The sequence below is a fragment of the Salvelinus fontinalis genome, chromosome 41 (genome assembly GCF_029448725.1).
Source record: "Salvelinus fontinalis isolate EN_2023a chromosome 41, ASM2944872v1, whole genome shotgun sequence".
Classification (NCBI taxonomy): Eukaryota; Metazoa; Chordata; class Actinopteri; order Salmoniformes; family Salmonidae; genus Salvelinus; species Salvelinus fontinalis.
Genome location: NC_074705.1, coordinates 15286727 through 15302537, shown reverse-complemented (window position 1 = coordinate 15302537; position 15811 = coordinate 15286727). Strand labels below are relative to the sequence as shown.

General features: G+C 42.4%; 2 protein-coding genes across 2 annotated transcripts; one reads left to right on the top strand and one right to left on the bottom strand.

Moving 5' to 3' along the window:
• Positions 1–21: 21 nt before the first annotated feature.
• gyg2 (glycogenin 2) lies at positions 22–6398 on the top strand. Its single transcript, XM_055908507.1, has 9 exons — positions 22–428; positions 666–804; positions 1082–1256; positions 1804–1966; positions 2282–2408; positions 2566–2779; positions 3160–3618; positions 4134–4280; positions 5245–6398. The coding sequence occupies exons 1-9, from the start codon at positions 422–424 to the stop codon at positions 5371–5373; spliced, it is 1560 nt and encodes a 519-aa protein (XP_055764482.1). The 5' UTR covers positions 22–421; the 3' UTR covers positions 5374–6398.
• c41h10orf53 (chromosome 41 C10orf53 homolog) lies at positions 6388–11500 on the bottom strand. Its single transcript, XM_055908508.1, has 3 exons — positions 11298–11500; positions 11008–11127; positions 6388–7721 (listed from the first exon to the last, which is right to left on the bottom strand). Exons 1-3 carry the CDS (start codon positions 11389–11391, stop codon positions 7657–7659), a joined length of 279 nt encoding a protein of 92 aa, XP_055764483.1. The 5' UTR covers positions 11392–11500; the 3' UTR covers positions 6388–7656.
• Positions 11501–15811: the final 4311 nt, after the last annotated feature.

Below are 15811 nucleotides of genomic sequence, written 5' to 3'. Positions count from 1 at the left end.
ACTCTGATTTTGCTCTTGGTCTAAAAGCGGCAGATTTATTTGTGTATCTACCAGCTTGAGGTTACACCCCCTGGCTTTAGATATAACCTCTCATAGTACATTTACAACTAATACTACTATAAGTTTCATAAAGCCAATCGAAATAGCTGTAAAAAAAAGAAAGAAAAAAAGATTACTTTATATTGATCATTCTGTATCTATTGTTTGTGGGACAGTTACTACTGCTGGACTCGCTGGACTGTCGGACTACAGTATCAACGTATTGGAGTTTCATTTTAGGGGAAACCAGTGCATTTTCTGCCAAGTCCTCTCTGCCAGTGGTGCGGGACCTGATCGATCACTTTGACACTTCTATTACCATCTATCACTTTTACCTCTGCCTCAAGTTGTTATTCATTTAGAGGAGTCGCTGTCACACACCATGCCAGGTAAGTTCTCATCGTTATATCATAACCATTTTAATATAACCTGTCAGTGTCAAGATGACTGACATCCCTCTCTAACTTAACGCAAGAGGAAAAGAGGAAGTGCTTGACTCTCGGTAAAAACTTGAGAAATTAACTACTTTAAACTCTTAAAGAACATAATGCTGATGGCCCTGTAAAACTGCTGAAATCCCGTGCTGGGCGTTAGTCATCTATTTCTATTCCTTCCTGTGCCACCAGCGAACCAGGCCTTTGTCACCCTGGCCACCACAGACAGCTACTGTATGGGGGCGCTGGTGGTAGGACAGTGTTTACGACGACACAGGACCACACGCCAGACTGTTGTGATGGTCTCCACTAATGTCTCTAGCCAGGCACGGTGAGAGAAGTCCCTGCATCTCAGACAGAAATATAATATCACCGAGTCATGGAGAGTGATATCAGAATGTCAATGAAAGTTATACTCTGTGACAGAGGTCCCTGAAAAATCAGACAAATTAAGTATTTTGTCTCTCATCAGTTAAGGGGGTATTAGATTCACTGGATGAAGTCTTTTGCTGTCCTGGGTTCGCTGCGGACCTAGTGTATTTTTTGTGTATTGAAGTCATGTAAAATCTGACTGCAGTTGTAGTAAATCCTGTGTTCTCTCCCCATAGGGCTGCCCTGGGCCATGTGTTTGACCAGGTCCTGGTAGTGGACGTGCTGGACAGTGGAGACCAAGCACATCTATCCTGGCTGGGACGACCAGAACTGGGGGTCACTTTCACCAAGCTCCACTGTTGGACCCTCACCCAATACAGCAAATGTGTGTTCCTGGACGCAGACACACTCGTGAGTGTACTGAAATCTCCCGAGACACACCTTGTCTCTAATATAAACACACACTTAATAATCCATTTGTTTTAAAACCAAGGAACCAAATGTTACAATGTCAAAGCTTGGTCTTTACCAGCAAATCAATTTTAATGTTTGAATTGTGCAATATGTATCTGCAACTAACATGGACCCAAACATAGTTATTGAAAGGTAAATCAGTACCTAACATGAATGTGACAATCGCCATGGGACAAACCGTCATATTTTTGCTCTGTAAAGACAAGTACAGAGCGCTTTTTACGTGCTGCAGAGATGGGCGTGTTTAGTTTGAGTGTCAAGACCAAGCAAATAGAGCCCCGACCGGTCAGAGGGCTACGTAGGAAGTTCAACTGAAATTGAAACAGAATGAGCACATCCAGTGTCATACAATAAATCTGAGCTCTCGTTATAGAAAACATCCACACGTATGTGCAGTACCTACAAACGGCCTCATGACACTTGATCTGGATCTTGACTTTAGAAACGAACTTCCTCTGTTTCCTGTTGACTCCCTGGCCTGTAGGTGCTGTGTAACGTGGACGAGCTGTTTGAGCGCGAGGAGCTGTCTGCGGCCCCTGACCCTGGCTGGCCGGACTGTTTTAACTCAGGGGTGTTTGTGTTCAGGCCCTCTCTGATCACCCACGGCAGGCTCTTGGAGCATGCACGACAACACGGCAGCTTCGACGGTCAGTCAGAACCCTAAACCCTAGCTTCAAGTCCACATCCCAGTTCATCCCTAACCCTAGCCTCAACCCTGACCCTAGCCCTTTAACTGCCTCTTCTTGAAAACCATTTGGAAAACACACCTTGATGTTCATTTAGGAAATTACAGAGCTCTACCACGCAGTTGAGAATACTAGCAATGCCATATTAGAATTGTCAATTTGCATAGCAATTTTACTTATCTCAACAATATTACATAAATGACTTTACTTGTTCATTGGCTCTTCCTTATGATCTGAGCTGACAGTAACTCTACTGTATGCCCTCTCTGTTTTCAGGTGGGGACCAGGGCCTCTTGAACACATTTTTCAGCGACTGGCCTGTTAGAGATATCAGTAAACACCTGCCTTTTGTGTACAACCTCAGTACCATCGCAGTCTACACCTATTTGCCTGCTTATCAAGAGTGAGTAATATTTAACATCAAATGGATCATTTCAGTAAATATTACATTTCCGTGATTGAAAAGCATATTTTGACCACAAGCCTGACCCCAACCCTCCTACTGTTTTTTTTTGTGCCTGATGTTGACCATATTGTACTGTTATCCTGGTCCAACACAGATATGGTCACAATGCTAAGATTGTCCACTTCCTGGGTTCGGTCAAGCCATGGAATCTACGTTCTAACTCAAAGACCAATCAGCACACCAACAGCCACCTGGAAGAGTTTGTTTACCAGTGGTGGATGGAGTACTCCTACTTACATCACCTATTAAAGACAATGTCCCATCAAGAACCTGCTGTGCCAATCCAACATGCTGGGCCAAAGCAACATGTAAGACGTTGTAGAATTGACTCATGTATTTTTCTCATACTGTATATGCACTTTTTTAACATAACCACATGCAAAACAAAGTGAAAATGTCATTGCATTGCAGTTTTATGTACTGTATACTGCGTCACAGCAGAGCATATACAACAATTTGAACATTTAGGTAAATGTTTGCATTTGACAGACTGCGTAGTTGGACTACAAGGTACATCCTATAGAGAACATGTGTGTTTTCTCCTATGTCTGTTGTTCTTACTCAAAAGTACCACAGAGAGAGATCAGAGTCCAGTACTCTTGCCCCCTACTCGTCTCCTCTCTACACACCTATACCAATGTACCTTAGGTGGTTCTCAACAGTACACACCATCACATTTCTTTCACAGAGCCAGGGAAGAGAAGAAGAGAAGCCAAAGGCGAGAGAAGAAGAGAAGCCAAAGGGGAGAGAAGAAGAGAAGCCAAAGGCGAGAGAAGAAGAGAAGCCAAAGGCGAGAGAAGAAGAGAAGCGAAAGGGGAGAGAAGAAGATGAGCCAAAGGTGAGAGAAGAAGATGAGCCAAAGGGGAGAGAAGAAGACGAGCCAAAGGGGAGAGAAGAAGATGAGCCAAAGGCAAGAGAAGAAGATGAGCCAAAGGCAAGAGAAGAAGAGAAGCCAAAGGGGAGAGAAGAAGACGAGCCAAAGGGGAGAGAAGAAGATGAGCCAAAGGCAAGAGAAGAAGATGAGCCAAAGGGGAGAGAAGCAGTGTCGTTGATAGAGGACCTCACAGAATCATTACTCCGAAAAGTCAATCTGCTCACAGAGGAGAGGAAGAAGAGGCTTGATTCACCCACGCAGCCAGGAGAAATGGTTAGTCTTTAACAAAAGATGATATCGAGCTTTTGCCTCTGCATTATGATTATTAATTAGGTATGACTTAAGTGTCTGAGGGATTTTGGAAGTAGTAAGTACTAGTTGTTAATTCTGATAGCTCTTTAACCCGGTTACGAATTCTGATCAGCTTGAGGAATTTTGCTCAACGAGTAAGAACTTAGAGAATTTAAGGTTATCGCAGTGGCCCTTCTAAGGTTGTGATTCTAGAGGCTGTGCACACCCTGCCAGTGTCAATGCGTCATAGGAAGGAACAGTGTGAGAAAGTGACGGAAATGATTTCTCAACACCAATTGAAATCTGACTCACGGACCTATATGATTGGAGCCATTGCTGTCAATACTTGCAACCTGGTGTAAACAAATCAGTGGGTACTAATTTCCCACACTAATAGTAAATATATATAATTTATATATAACAAATATTAAAGTGGATGCTTGTCAAATACTATAACCTATAACTAATTCCATGTGTGATTGGTCCCTGTCCTACAGCGTACCCAACGTCAGGATGTATCCACGGGGAAGGAGGGAGGAGCTGGAGACAGAACAGCCAACCAGGACCCACCTGGACCCAGTGAGGAAGGGTCAGAGGTCACTGAAACAGCCTTCAACCCCATGGAGGACCCTGCCACTGAACCTGTACGCCACCTGTCTACACTAATATACACTGAGTGTACAAAACATTAGGAACACCTGTTCTTGACATAGATTGACAAGGTCAAACCACGTGATAGCTATGATCTCTTATTGATGTCACTTGTTAAATCCACTTCAATCAGAGATGAAGGGGGGGAGACAGGTTAAAGACAATTGAGACATGGATTGTGTATGTGTGCCACTCAGAGGGTGAATGGGCAAGACAAAAGATTTAAGTGCCTTTGAACTGGGTATGGTAGTAGGTGTCAGGCGCACCGGTTTGAGTATGTCAAGAACTGCAACGCTGCTGGGTTTTTCACGCTCAACAGTTTCCCATGTGTATCAAGAATGGTCCACTACCCAGAGGACATCCAGCCAACTTGACACAACTGTGGGAAGCATTGGAGTCAGCATCCCTGTAGAACGCTTCAACACCTTGTAGAGTCCATGCCCCGACGAATTGAGGCTGTTCTTGCAACTCTATATTAGGAAGGTGTTCCGAAAGTTTTGTACACTCAGTGTATATTTAAAGCCTACTATTACGAACTGATTTAAGAAATTATCGATATATCATTCCATGTTTAAATGATCAACATTACAGAAACTGTTGGCAAAATACAAATTCCTACTGTAGTAACACCCTCTGCTGGTGCACAACAGTATTAACATATTTGACCTTAACAACAAAATAACACACTTCATATTGCTTCAAGGCCTCCCGGTAACCATTCCTTAGTGATTTATTTTAATGTTCCTCATGTCTCCATCTTTCATTTTTCAATACTCTTCTGACTGATGGTGAATGGAATGGCTGCCTAATCAATTGTTTTTATCATCTTGGTTATTACTAATATCATTTATCATTTTGGTTTCAAATCTATTATATAACCTTGGTTATTTTGAATCTCTTTTATCATCTTGGTTATTTCCAATGTATTTTTTGAACATCTCGGTTATTTCCTTGTAGACTGCTGCCAAGACAGAGGAGGATGAGCTGGAGCAGCGCAGGCTGTGGGAGGAGGGCCAGGCTGACTACCTGGGCAAAGACGCCTTCGACAACATCCAGGAAAAACTGGACCGATTCTTACATTTGTAGCTTGTTTTGTGAGGCAAGATACTGTATATTCATGTTCATGTTTAAGGGTGTTATGTATCTAGTGTAGGCCACCACTCTAATAGAGGTTTCTGTGTCCCTTTGCTGTAAAAAAAAATATATATATAAACTTGATCTCAATTTATAAAAAAATGTGGTCATAGAATTCAAGTTCAGATGCATTCCTTATTTTGATGTTATGCTGGAAATTTCTGGAAGATTTTAAATTGTCTTTATGTTGCCACTAGAGGGTACTGTGGCTTTTTAAATAAAGCACTTTTCCTGGTCAAAGTTAAAGTCACACTCAACTCCAACAGCCCTATAGGGGTCATGATAGCCTTGCATAGACTCCAGAGACTACGGAAACTAGGGAAAGAATAAGTAATATTGGCCTCAGGGATCCTATTCATACATGTTGATGGAGCAATATTAATCTATAGGCTTGTACACCACTATTGTCCAAGGAGAGAATGGTAACCCTCACTGTGAGGGTCTGGGAAGGGCTGTGTAGGCCTACCAAGACAGGAGATATAAGGTCAGTACAGAACTGTTAACGCTATCCTGAAAGACTAAATACAACCTCAAACTGAATAGAATAATAACATATTCCAAAACGTATAGGCTACTTACAGTAACAAGCCCACCTTCCCATTCCACCTTCCAGCTCACTATCTCTCTAGTCCAGTCTGTTCCAGTCCATCAGCAGCAGCCTTATGTAACTTAAGGCTGCACTTAAATGGACTAATCAGCCACACCTTTAAATCAGGCAAGTGGAGCCATCTAGCTGTATTCTCTACCAGTTATTCAATAGCATTGACATCACACAATGACCCTCCTAAAGGATTTCACTACTGCCTGAGTCTATTTGCTTTGACCATCGCTTTTATTTGACACCCAGATGTTTTCTCAGAATTCCATAGCTTCGCTGTCAGGTACATTAACTGTGCTATCCACCTAGCCAGGTGGAGAATCTAGCAAACTGCATGCACCGTTAAAAACAGGAGCTTCAGTTTAGGAGGGTGGAGGCGTGAGGAGAGAAACAGAGAGCAGATTTCAGTTTGTTTCCTTTTGTTTACTCCCCCTTAAATGTGTTTCAGTGTTAGACACTGCGTCCCGAATGGGACCCTATTCCCTATATAGTGCACTACTTCTACTGGTTCTGGTCAAAAGTAGTGCACTATATATGGAATAGAGTGACATTTGGGATGTATACACGGATGCCTCACAGGAAGAAACGTAGGTAATCATCTCGGCTCTTTCAGAAGATGGGGGACAAGGTTTTCTTTTGGTTGTCTGATATTCTCCCAAAAAGAAAGTCCTCCAAGCTGGCTGCTTTTAGTAATAAAGCATTAATAAAGTTTTGAGGACAATCACATAGGCCTAGAAGAGGCATACTGTATTTATATGTGTGTGTGTGTGGGGGGGGGGGGGGGGGGCGCCTTGATTGCATTGAAATGAAATGTGATAAGTGCCATGAACCCCTATAAGCACCTCCATATGTTTTTGGTTAACTTTGAAGCTGACATTGAGCCTAACCTCAGATGAGCGTCCTAAATGACACCCTATTTCCTTAAGAGTGCACTACTTTTGACCAGGGCTCTGGTCAAAAGTAGTGCACGACAGAGAATAGGGTGCCATTTGGGCCACAACCAGACTGTGACTGTGTGGCAGTGTTTGCATGACTGTTTGGATTTTGCTTGCAATGCAAATTTGGTCCGCTAATTTGGTCTGTGGTTTGACCGATGGGGTATGATTCTATTAGTGTACAATCCCTCCCATAAGGCTAATTGAGAATGGATTGCAGAAGTAATCATATTCAGATGAGGAGAGAGACCGCAGGAAGCAGATCTAAGAATGGTTGTATGCCAAAGGTTAAGGGAATTATATGGATTTTGTAATGTATGTTTTCAGACAGGGACCAGACACCAAATTGTCTGAGGCAATATCGACAATGATATAGTAACTATAGCAGTCAATCACCACAAAATAAAAATCATAAGAAACTATAATGACTACATGTTGCAATTAGCATGTTGCGGTCTCTCCCGACAGACTGTTGAGATGACCAGCATACACGGCACATTTGATTCTGGGTCCCCGAGATTATGTAGCAATAAATACAACAACACTTGACTTAATGCTGGAGAATACTATTGTATGGTACTATAATGCTTGTCATCAAAAAAATACAAAAAGTGTCTGTTGCAGTGTTTCTCTTCAGGTTTACTATTAGATTTGCCTAGATTCATCCCCTTGACCAATCTCCTGGTAGAGTGTGGGTGTATCTCAGTATGCATTCTGCACAGCAGTGACGGCCTCCTTGCACAGGGGGTCCAGTTTCCCATCTCCCCCTGTGGAAGGCAGAATTAAGGAGTGTTACTCTATAAACACAATGTACTCAATGCCATTGTGACATCATAATCAGTGACTTGGACAATCTGATTTATCAGAACACGCTATGAAGATGGCTTCATATAGACGGCTCTAGAAGAGGGGTTTTCAACCTTTTCTTGCCCAGAGACCCCCTCCCAGGGAAAATTGGCGACCCAGGGATCCCCATCATACGTTAGCAATTTTTTTTTTGTCACGTTAGGTGAATGATAATGTAAAGGACAAGTAATCAACATTTTAAAATCAATAGATTTGGTAGATAGTTTTTCATTATTTTGAAGTATGAGGACACCCCTTCAAATTAGTGGCTTCGGCTATTTCAGCCACACTCGTTGCTGACAGGTGTATAAAATTGAGCCCTCGGCCATGCAATCTCCATACAATGGCAGTAGAAAGGTCTTACTGAAAAACTGACTTTCAACGTGCCACATTTCCAACAAGTCAGTTTGTCAAATGTCTGCCCTGCTAGACCTGCCCCGGTCAACTGTAAGTGTTGTTATTGTGAAGTGTAAACGTCTAGGAACAACAATGGCTCAGCTGCGAAGTGGTAGGCCACACAAGCTTACAGAACAGGACAGCTGAGTGCTGAAGCGCATAGCATGTAAAAATGTCCTCGGTTGCAACACTCACTGAGTTCTAACCGCCTCTGGAAGCAACGTCAGCACAAGAACTGCTCGTCAGGAGCTTCATGAAATGGGTTTCTCTCATGGTTTCTCATGTCTTATTCAGTTTCTTGTTTTTCTTTGTGCCTTTTGTAAATGAGCAACGAGGTGTCAGCATTAGATTATTTTTCTAGTCATGTTTTTTAGTATGCAGCCGCACACAGGCCTAAGATCACCATGCGCAATGCCAAGCATCGGCTGGAGTGGTGTAAAGCTTGCCGCCATTGGACTCTTGAGCAGTGGAAACGCTTTCTTTGGAGTGATGAATCACGCTTCACCATCTGGAAGTCTGACGGGAACAAATCTGGGTTTGGCGGATGCCAGGAGAATGCTACCTGCCCCAATGCATAGTGCCAACTGTAAAGTTTGGTGGAGGAATAATTGTCTGGGGCTGTTTGTCATGGTTTGGGTTAGGCCCCTTAGTTCCAGTGAACAGAAATCCTAACCATAAGGCATACAATGATATTCTAAATGATTCTTTGCTTCCAACTTTGTGGCAACAGTTTGGGGAAGGCCTTTTCCTGTGTCAGCATGAAAATGCCCCCATGCACAAAGCGAGGTCCATACAGAAATAGTTTGTCGAGATCGGTGTGGAAGAACTTGACTGGCCCGCAAAGAGCCCTGACCTCAACCCCATCGAAGACCTTTGGGATGAATTGAAATGCTGATTGCGAGCCAGGCTTAATCGCCCAACAGCAGTGTTGTAATGATGTGCGCTGAGAGTCAGGAGGGAAATTCAGGGAGTGAGTGTTTTAATAAATGAACACAACACAAAAATAAGAAACACAATGTACAGAACTGACACAGGAACAGAAACAATAACGCCTGGGGAAGGACCTAAGGGAGAGACATATATAGGGAAGGTAATCAAGGGAGGTGATGGAGTCCAGGTGAGTCTGATGACGCGTAACAATTGTGACAGGTGTGCGCCATAACGAGCAGCCTGGTGACCTAGAGGCCGGAGAGGGAGCACACGTGACAAGTGCCCAACCTCACTAATACTCTTATGACTGAATGTAAGCAAGTCCACACAGAAATGTTTCAACATCTAGTGGAAAGCCTTCCCAGAAGAGCGGAGGCTGTAATAGCATCAAAGGGGGGACCAACTCCATAGTAATGCCCATGATTTTGGAATGAGATGTTCGACGAGCAGGTGTCCACACACTTTTGGTCATGTAGTGTATGTAATTTTCTTAACCCATCTAGGGACTAAATAACAGCATAGGTTTCTAGTATCATGCTAGCTAGTCTTGGGTGTACGCCTAGAAGTTACATGAGAGACGGGTGGGACGAAAGTAACACAATGTAAACTGATGACCTGGAATAAAATAAAATACGTTTTAAGCACAGGCCATTGTCTCCTCCAGCTCATATTGCTTTTATAATGTTAGCAAAATATCAACAAGTGAGTGAATGTTTGAAAATGATATATGACATCATTAGAATTATGCCTTAATCAATTGGCTTGATGGATCAGCTTCTCACATAAGCTTTTATCAACAGGTTAGTGGTTAAAAATATATATCTTTATGATTCTGGGGGTCAATAACCTTGCATCAAGCCATGGAAATGTGATAAGCATGATGAGCTTGCCTTTTTAGAAGAGAATAAAGACATTTATTCTATCAAGGCACGAGGAGCGTGGTACACCTGGAGCATGAAAATCCTCTACCACATTCTCACTAAAGTGCGATTAGAAAAGTATGCTTAATATAGCTATTATGTGATCCATTTTAGTCCGATTAATATTGTAAGTCTAACTATTGTGGTTTCGCAACATTGCGATGTTGACGCATGGTTCATTGTCCTAAATGTCGAACCTATAGCATTACTTATTAAAATCGGCACAAACATGAACTTATGGCTGGTAGTACATTGGTTGAAATTAACGAGCGTTACAACCCAGAAACATGGAGATGAGACAAATATTGTGCACTTCTCGCCAACTGTTACTTCTGTCCCAAGGCTGTGTTACTCCCGCCCCGCCGGCAAGTACAAAATTAACATTGCGGTAGTTTTGTTGTCGGTCTATTTACCATATCATCTATTTACCATAGAAATGAAATTACATTTGCTAATGGTAGAGGACACAGAAGTTGTTTGTCGTACAATATGGTGTCTCTAGCTCTATCGATCTTAGAGTAATTAGAAACAAAAAGTGTTACTTTCGTCACAGCTCTCCCCTATGTGTAATTGGCAGTTGAGAAATAAAGTTGACATCATTAGAAATAAGATATTGTCCTATTTCCTACTGTAGGTATGTAATTCAAAATGTGTTTATTGTGTTATTGCTAGCAATATTCATAAAAAAAATGTATCCACTTTTTTGTTGCTTTTTTGATATATTTTCGCGGACCCCCAGAGGGGTGGCAGACTCCAGGTTGAATACCCCTGCTCTAGAATTATTATTATTATTGTTTTACAGATGAGGTCACAATCAGAGAGTGGACAAGCGTAAAATCCATGTGCATTCAGTTACAGTATGCTTACCTCACTCTGTGAAAACGATACATGTCATAATTGACCGCAGGTAAGATTCTGTACAATTTGACAGAGTAATCTACAGTATCTACATTGAATTTACCAAACTCCAGCTGTTTTATGCTGCATGTATAGACACATTCTCCATTGACCACAAGTTCCAACTTGTTCCAATCAGACATTTTCTCCAAGACACTTTGATGTCCATTCTCTTTCAATGCAGCTAGGAAAGTTAGAAGACATGGATAAGTGACATTATCGGGAAAACTAAAAAGGTAGGCTACTAACTGCTCACTTATATAAAACTAAAACGCACTTTAAAAATGCACACAAGCCACTTTATGACGCTGCAATAGGCACACTTATTTGAATGTAGCCAAGGATTATATCTACCTTGGAGGCCAATCAGACGAAACGTTCTGTGGTCCACGATGCCACACGATTTATAAGGACCGTAGCGCACGATAACTACTGCATTTTGAGGCATTGTAACTATTGCTGATAACGCCTATTACCAACTAAACCTCTTCTATGTCCTGGATTAATTGCTGGACTGTGTTACGCACAGCAGTGTCCCTAACGACGGGGCGCGACCGTCATCTCCAAGGAAGTCATTAGCTGGTTTGGTGTGACGTCACTGTGAAGCCCTTTTGTGGAGAAGTCACCGCTCAATGTAATGCCGCGTTTATTAACTAGTCAAATCTAGGAAACTCTGAAATTTCAGACTTGTTGACTGGTTGTAATTATACACAGGCCGCATTCATTCAGTTAGCAAGTCGGAAATGTACGAGTTTCCTAGATAAGACTAGCACATGAACGCGACATAACACATGCTGCCTGCAAGATACAGTATGAGTTATAAAATCATAGTTTAGTTTACGCGCAGACCGCAGAGTTTAACGCATTTATGACAGCATAGTGGCTGTACGTCATAATCAACAACATTATCAGCATATGAATGTTGCGGCCCTCTTTTGAAATACCCTTCACTGAGTCTTTGGTTAAACCTTTCAATTTGGTTAAATTACCTTATGTCATGTTATGTATGGTAAAGTGATTACATTTTACACTGAAGAGGTTTTTGCGTTTACAGGTGCTACATTTCCCTGTGGTACTAAAGCAATCTATGGGCCATATGTTACCCTGCAAGCTCAGACACTTAAATTATAAAGGTGCTCTGGTCACACCTCAACACGGAACACACCACACCCCCAAACACCTCCTGCTCTAGCCATAGGAGCGAATGACATCACCGCCCAGGCAGTCTTTTGAGTTGACTTTGGGTTTGTCTGTGGGTGAGGCAGGCAACTGCATCATGAGAGAACTTTTGAGGGATGCTGCTTGTCCTGAGATTGAATTGATTGAATACCATGTAATTGGAGACCTTTGACTCAATTTTATGAATAAGCAAAGTCACGCAGTGACTAAACACACCGAGGCATAAATCTTACACACATAGGCCTATATGAGTCACACACAACCCCCATGTGCATGATCATCACACACACACACACACACACACACACACACACACACACACACACACACACACACACACACACACACACACACACACACACACACACACACACACACACACACACGACACCAGCATTTGTCATCATCTAAGAGACCAAGGGGAGGAAGAGGGTTTTACACTCCAGCTTTCCAGCTTTCATCATTGTGGAATTTAGCATTCACAGCCTTTTTCCAAAGGGCCTGTATTCTGTTCCCATGACTCTAGAACACATGACAGTGAGGGTGAATGTCTCCTGTGATTAGATTTGTTCTGAACACAGACGATCACTCGGATTCTCTTTAAAATGAAGTCACATTTATGATTCTACAAATCACAACACAGCAAAACGATCACATTTTGTAAATATGTTGCTGATTTTGTTTTTCAGATTGAGGAACCTCTAACGCTAGTCTTCCCTATTCATTCTCTAAAATCATGTGTATCTAATAAAATATTTCACTGATAAGCATAGGGAAGTGCAGGTAAATAAACCTATTAAAAGTGACACGTAATTTCCTTACTCAACCCAGTTAATCTCTAAAATCTTTTCACAATGTGCTCCACACATCTTTAGTGTTTAATCAGATCATGGAAAGACCTTCCTAAATCACCATCCACTTGATTCTGTAGCATCAACATAATCTGGGTAAAAGCTGCCTCTGGAAATAACAATGATCTGTCTAGATTCTCTCCCTACTCTCTCTGTCTCTGTCTCTGTCTGCCCTCTCTCTCTCTCCGCCCTCTCGCTCTGCCCTCTCTCTCTCTCTAAGGGCTTTATTGGCATGGGAAACATGCTTACATTGCCAAAGCAAGTTAAATAGATAATAAACAAAAGTGAAATAAACAATAAAAATGAACTGTAAACATTACACTAACAGAAGTTCCAAAGAATAAAGACATTTCAAATGTCATATTATATATATATATATACAGTGCTGTAATGATGTGCAAATAGTTAAAGTACAAAAGGGAAAATAACTAAACATAAATGTAGGTTGTATTTACAATGGTGTTTGTTCTTCACTGGTTTCCCTTTTCTTGGGGCAACAGGTTACAAATCTTGCTGCTGGAATTCACACTGTGGTATTTTACCCAATAGATATGTTTATCAAAAATGGATTTGTTTTCTAATTCTTTCATACATTTGGCAGGAGGCTAGGAAGTGCAGCTCAGTTTCCACCTCATTTTGTTGGCAGTGTGCACATAGCCTGTCTTTTCTTGAGAGCCAGGTCTGTCTTCAGCTGCCTTTCTCAATAGCAAGGCTATGCTCACTGAGTCTGTACATAGTCAAAGATTTCCTTAATTTTAGGTCAATCACAGTGGTCTGGTCAATGTTTTCCAATGTGTCAAGTAATTATCTTTTTTGTTTTCTCATGATTTGGTCGGGTCTAATTGTGTTGCTGTCCTGGGGCTCTGTGGGTTCTGTTTGTGTTTGTGAACAGAGCCCCAGGACCAGCTTGCTTAGGGGGCTCTTCTCCAGGTTAATTTCTCTGTAGGTAATGGCTTTGTTATGGAAGGTTTTCCCCAAACCTTCCATAACAAAGACATCACAACCATAAAGGGCAATGGGTTCTATAACTGATTCAAGTATTTTTTGCCAGATCCTAATTGGTATGTCAAATTATGTGTTCCTTTTGATGGCATACAAGGCCCTTCTTGGGTTGTCTCTCAGATCGTTCACAGCTTTTGTGTAAGTTACCTGTGGCACTGATGTTTAGGCAGAGGTATGCATAGTCTTTTGTATGCTCTAGGGCAACTGTGTCTAGATGGAATTTATATTTGTGGTCCTGGCAACTGGACCTTTTTTGGAACACCATTATTTTTGTCTTACTGAGATTTACTGTCAGGACCCAGCTCTGACAGAATCTGTACAGAAGATCTAGGTGCTGCTGTAGGCCCTCCATGGTTACCATCACCTCTAGGTAGGTGTTTGTCCCCCTGTGTGCTGAGGGTGTCAGGTTCTTGTCCAGTTCTGGCATTTAGGTCGCCACAGAGTAGTACATATCCCTGGGCCTGGAAATTGTTGATCTCCCCCTCTAGGATGGAGAAGCTGTCATCGTTAAAGTATGGGGATTCTATTGGGGGGATATAGGTAGCACACATGAGGGCATTTTTCTCTGTAGAGATAATTTCTTTATTAATTTCTAGCCAGATGTAAAATGTTCCTGTTTTTATTAATTTAATAGAGTGGATTAGGTCTGCACTATACCAAATTAGCATACCCCATGAGTCTCTTCCCTGTTTCACATCAGGTAGTTTGGTGGATGGGACTTCCAGCTCTCTGTAGCCTAGAGGGCAACCAGTGGGTCTGTCTCCTTTATGCCATGTTTCTTGTATGATGACAATGTCTGTATTTTCAATTTCTTTGATGAAGTCTAGGTTGCTGCTCTTTAGGCCAAAGGCAGATGACCTCAGACCTTGTATATTCCAGGATGAGATAGTAAAAGCTTTGTGTTCCATAGTGTCTAGTGTTGTTTTTGTGTGGTTTAGGCCCGGACCATCACAGTAGGTTGGAGCAGAACATGTTGAGCATCTGATACATACCTCTTAGGTCGCAGGATGGAGCTTGGGTGGGTGTAATAGTGGGGGTTGGGCCTGTTGCTCTGCTCACGGCCTGGGCATATGTAATGCTGTTATGTTGAGGTTCTTGCCGCAGGGTCGGGGAGCATGGGGTGGGCAGAAGGGGCTTAGGTCTGAAATGTGGATGCCTACAGTTGAAGTCGGAAGTTTATATCAATCAATCAATCAAATTTATTTATAAAGCACTTCTTACATCAGCTGATGTCACAAAGTGCTGTACAGAAACCCAGCCTTAAACCCCAAACAGCAAGCAATGCAGGTGTAGAAGCACGGTGGCTAGGAAAAACTCCCTAGAAAGGCCAGAACCTAGGAAGAACCCTAGAGAGGAACCAGGCTATGAGGGGTGGCCAGTCCTCTTCTGGCTGTGCCGGGTGGAGATTATAACAGAACATGGCCAAGACGTTCAAATGTTCATAGATGACCAGCAGGGTCAAATAATAATAATCACAGTGGTTGTCGAGGGTGCAACAGGTCAGCACCTCAGGAGTAAATGTCAGTTGGCTTTTCATAGCCGATCATTCAGAGTATCTCTACTGCTCCTGCTCTCTAGAGAGTTGAAAACAGCAGGTCTGGGACAGGTAGCATGTCCGGTGAACAGGTCAGGGTTCCATAGCCGCAGGCAGAACAGTTAAAACTGGAGCAGCAGCACGGCCAGGTGGACTGGGGACAGCAAGGAGTCATCAGGCCAGGTAGTCCTGAGGCAAGGTCCAGGGCTTAGGTCCTCCTCCGAGAGAGAGAAAGAAAGAAAGAGAGAAAAAGAGAGAAAGAAAGAGAGCATTCACACACAGGACACTGGATAAGACAGGAG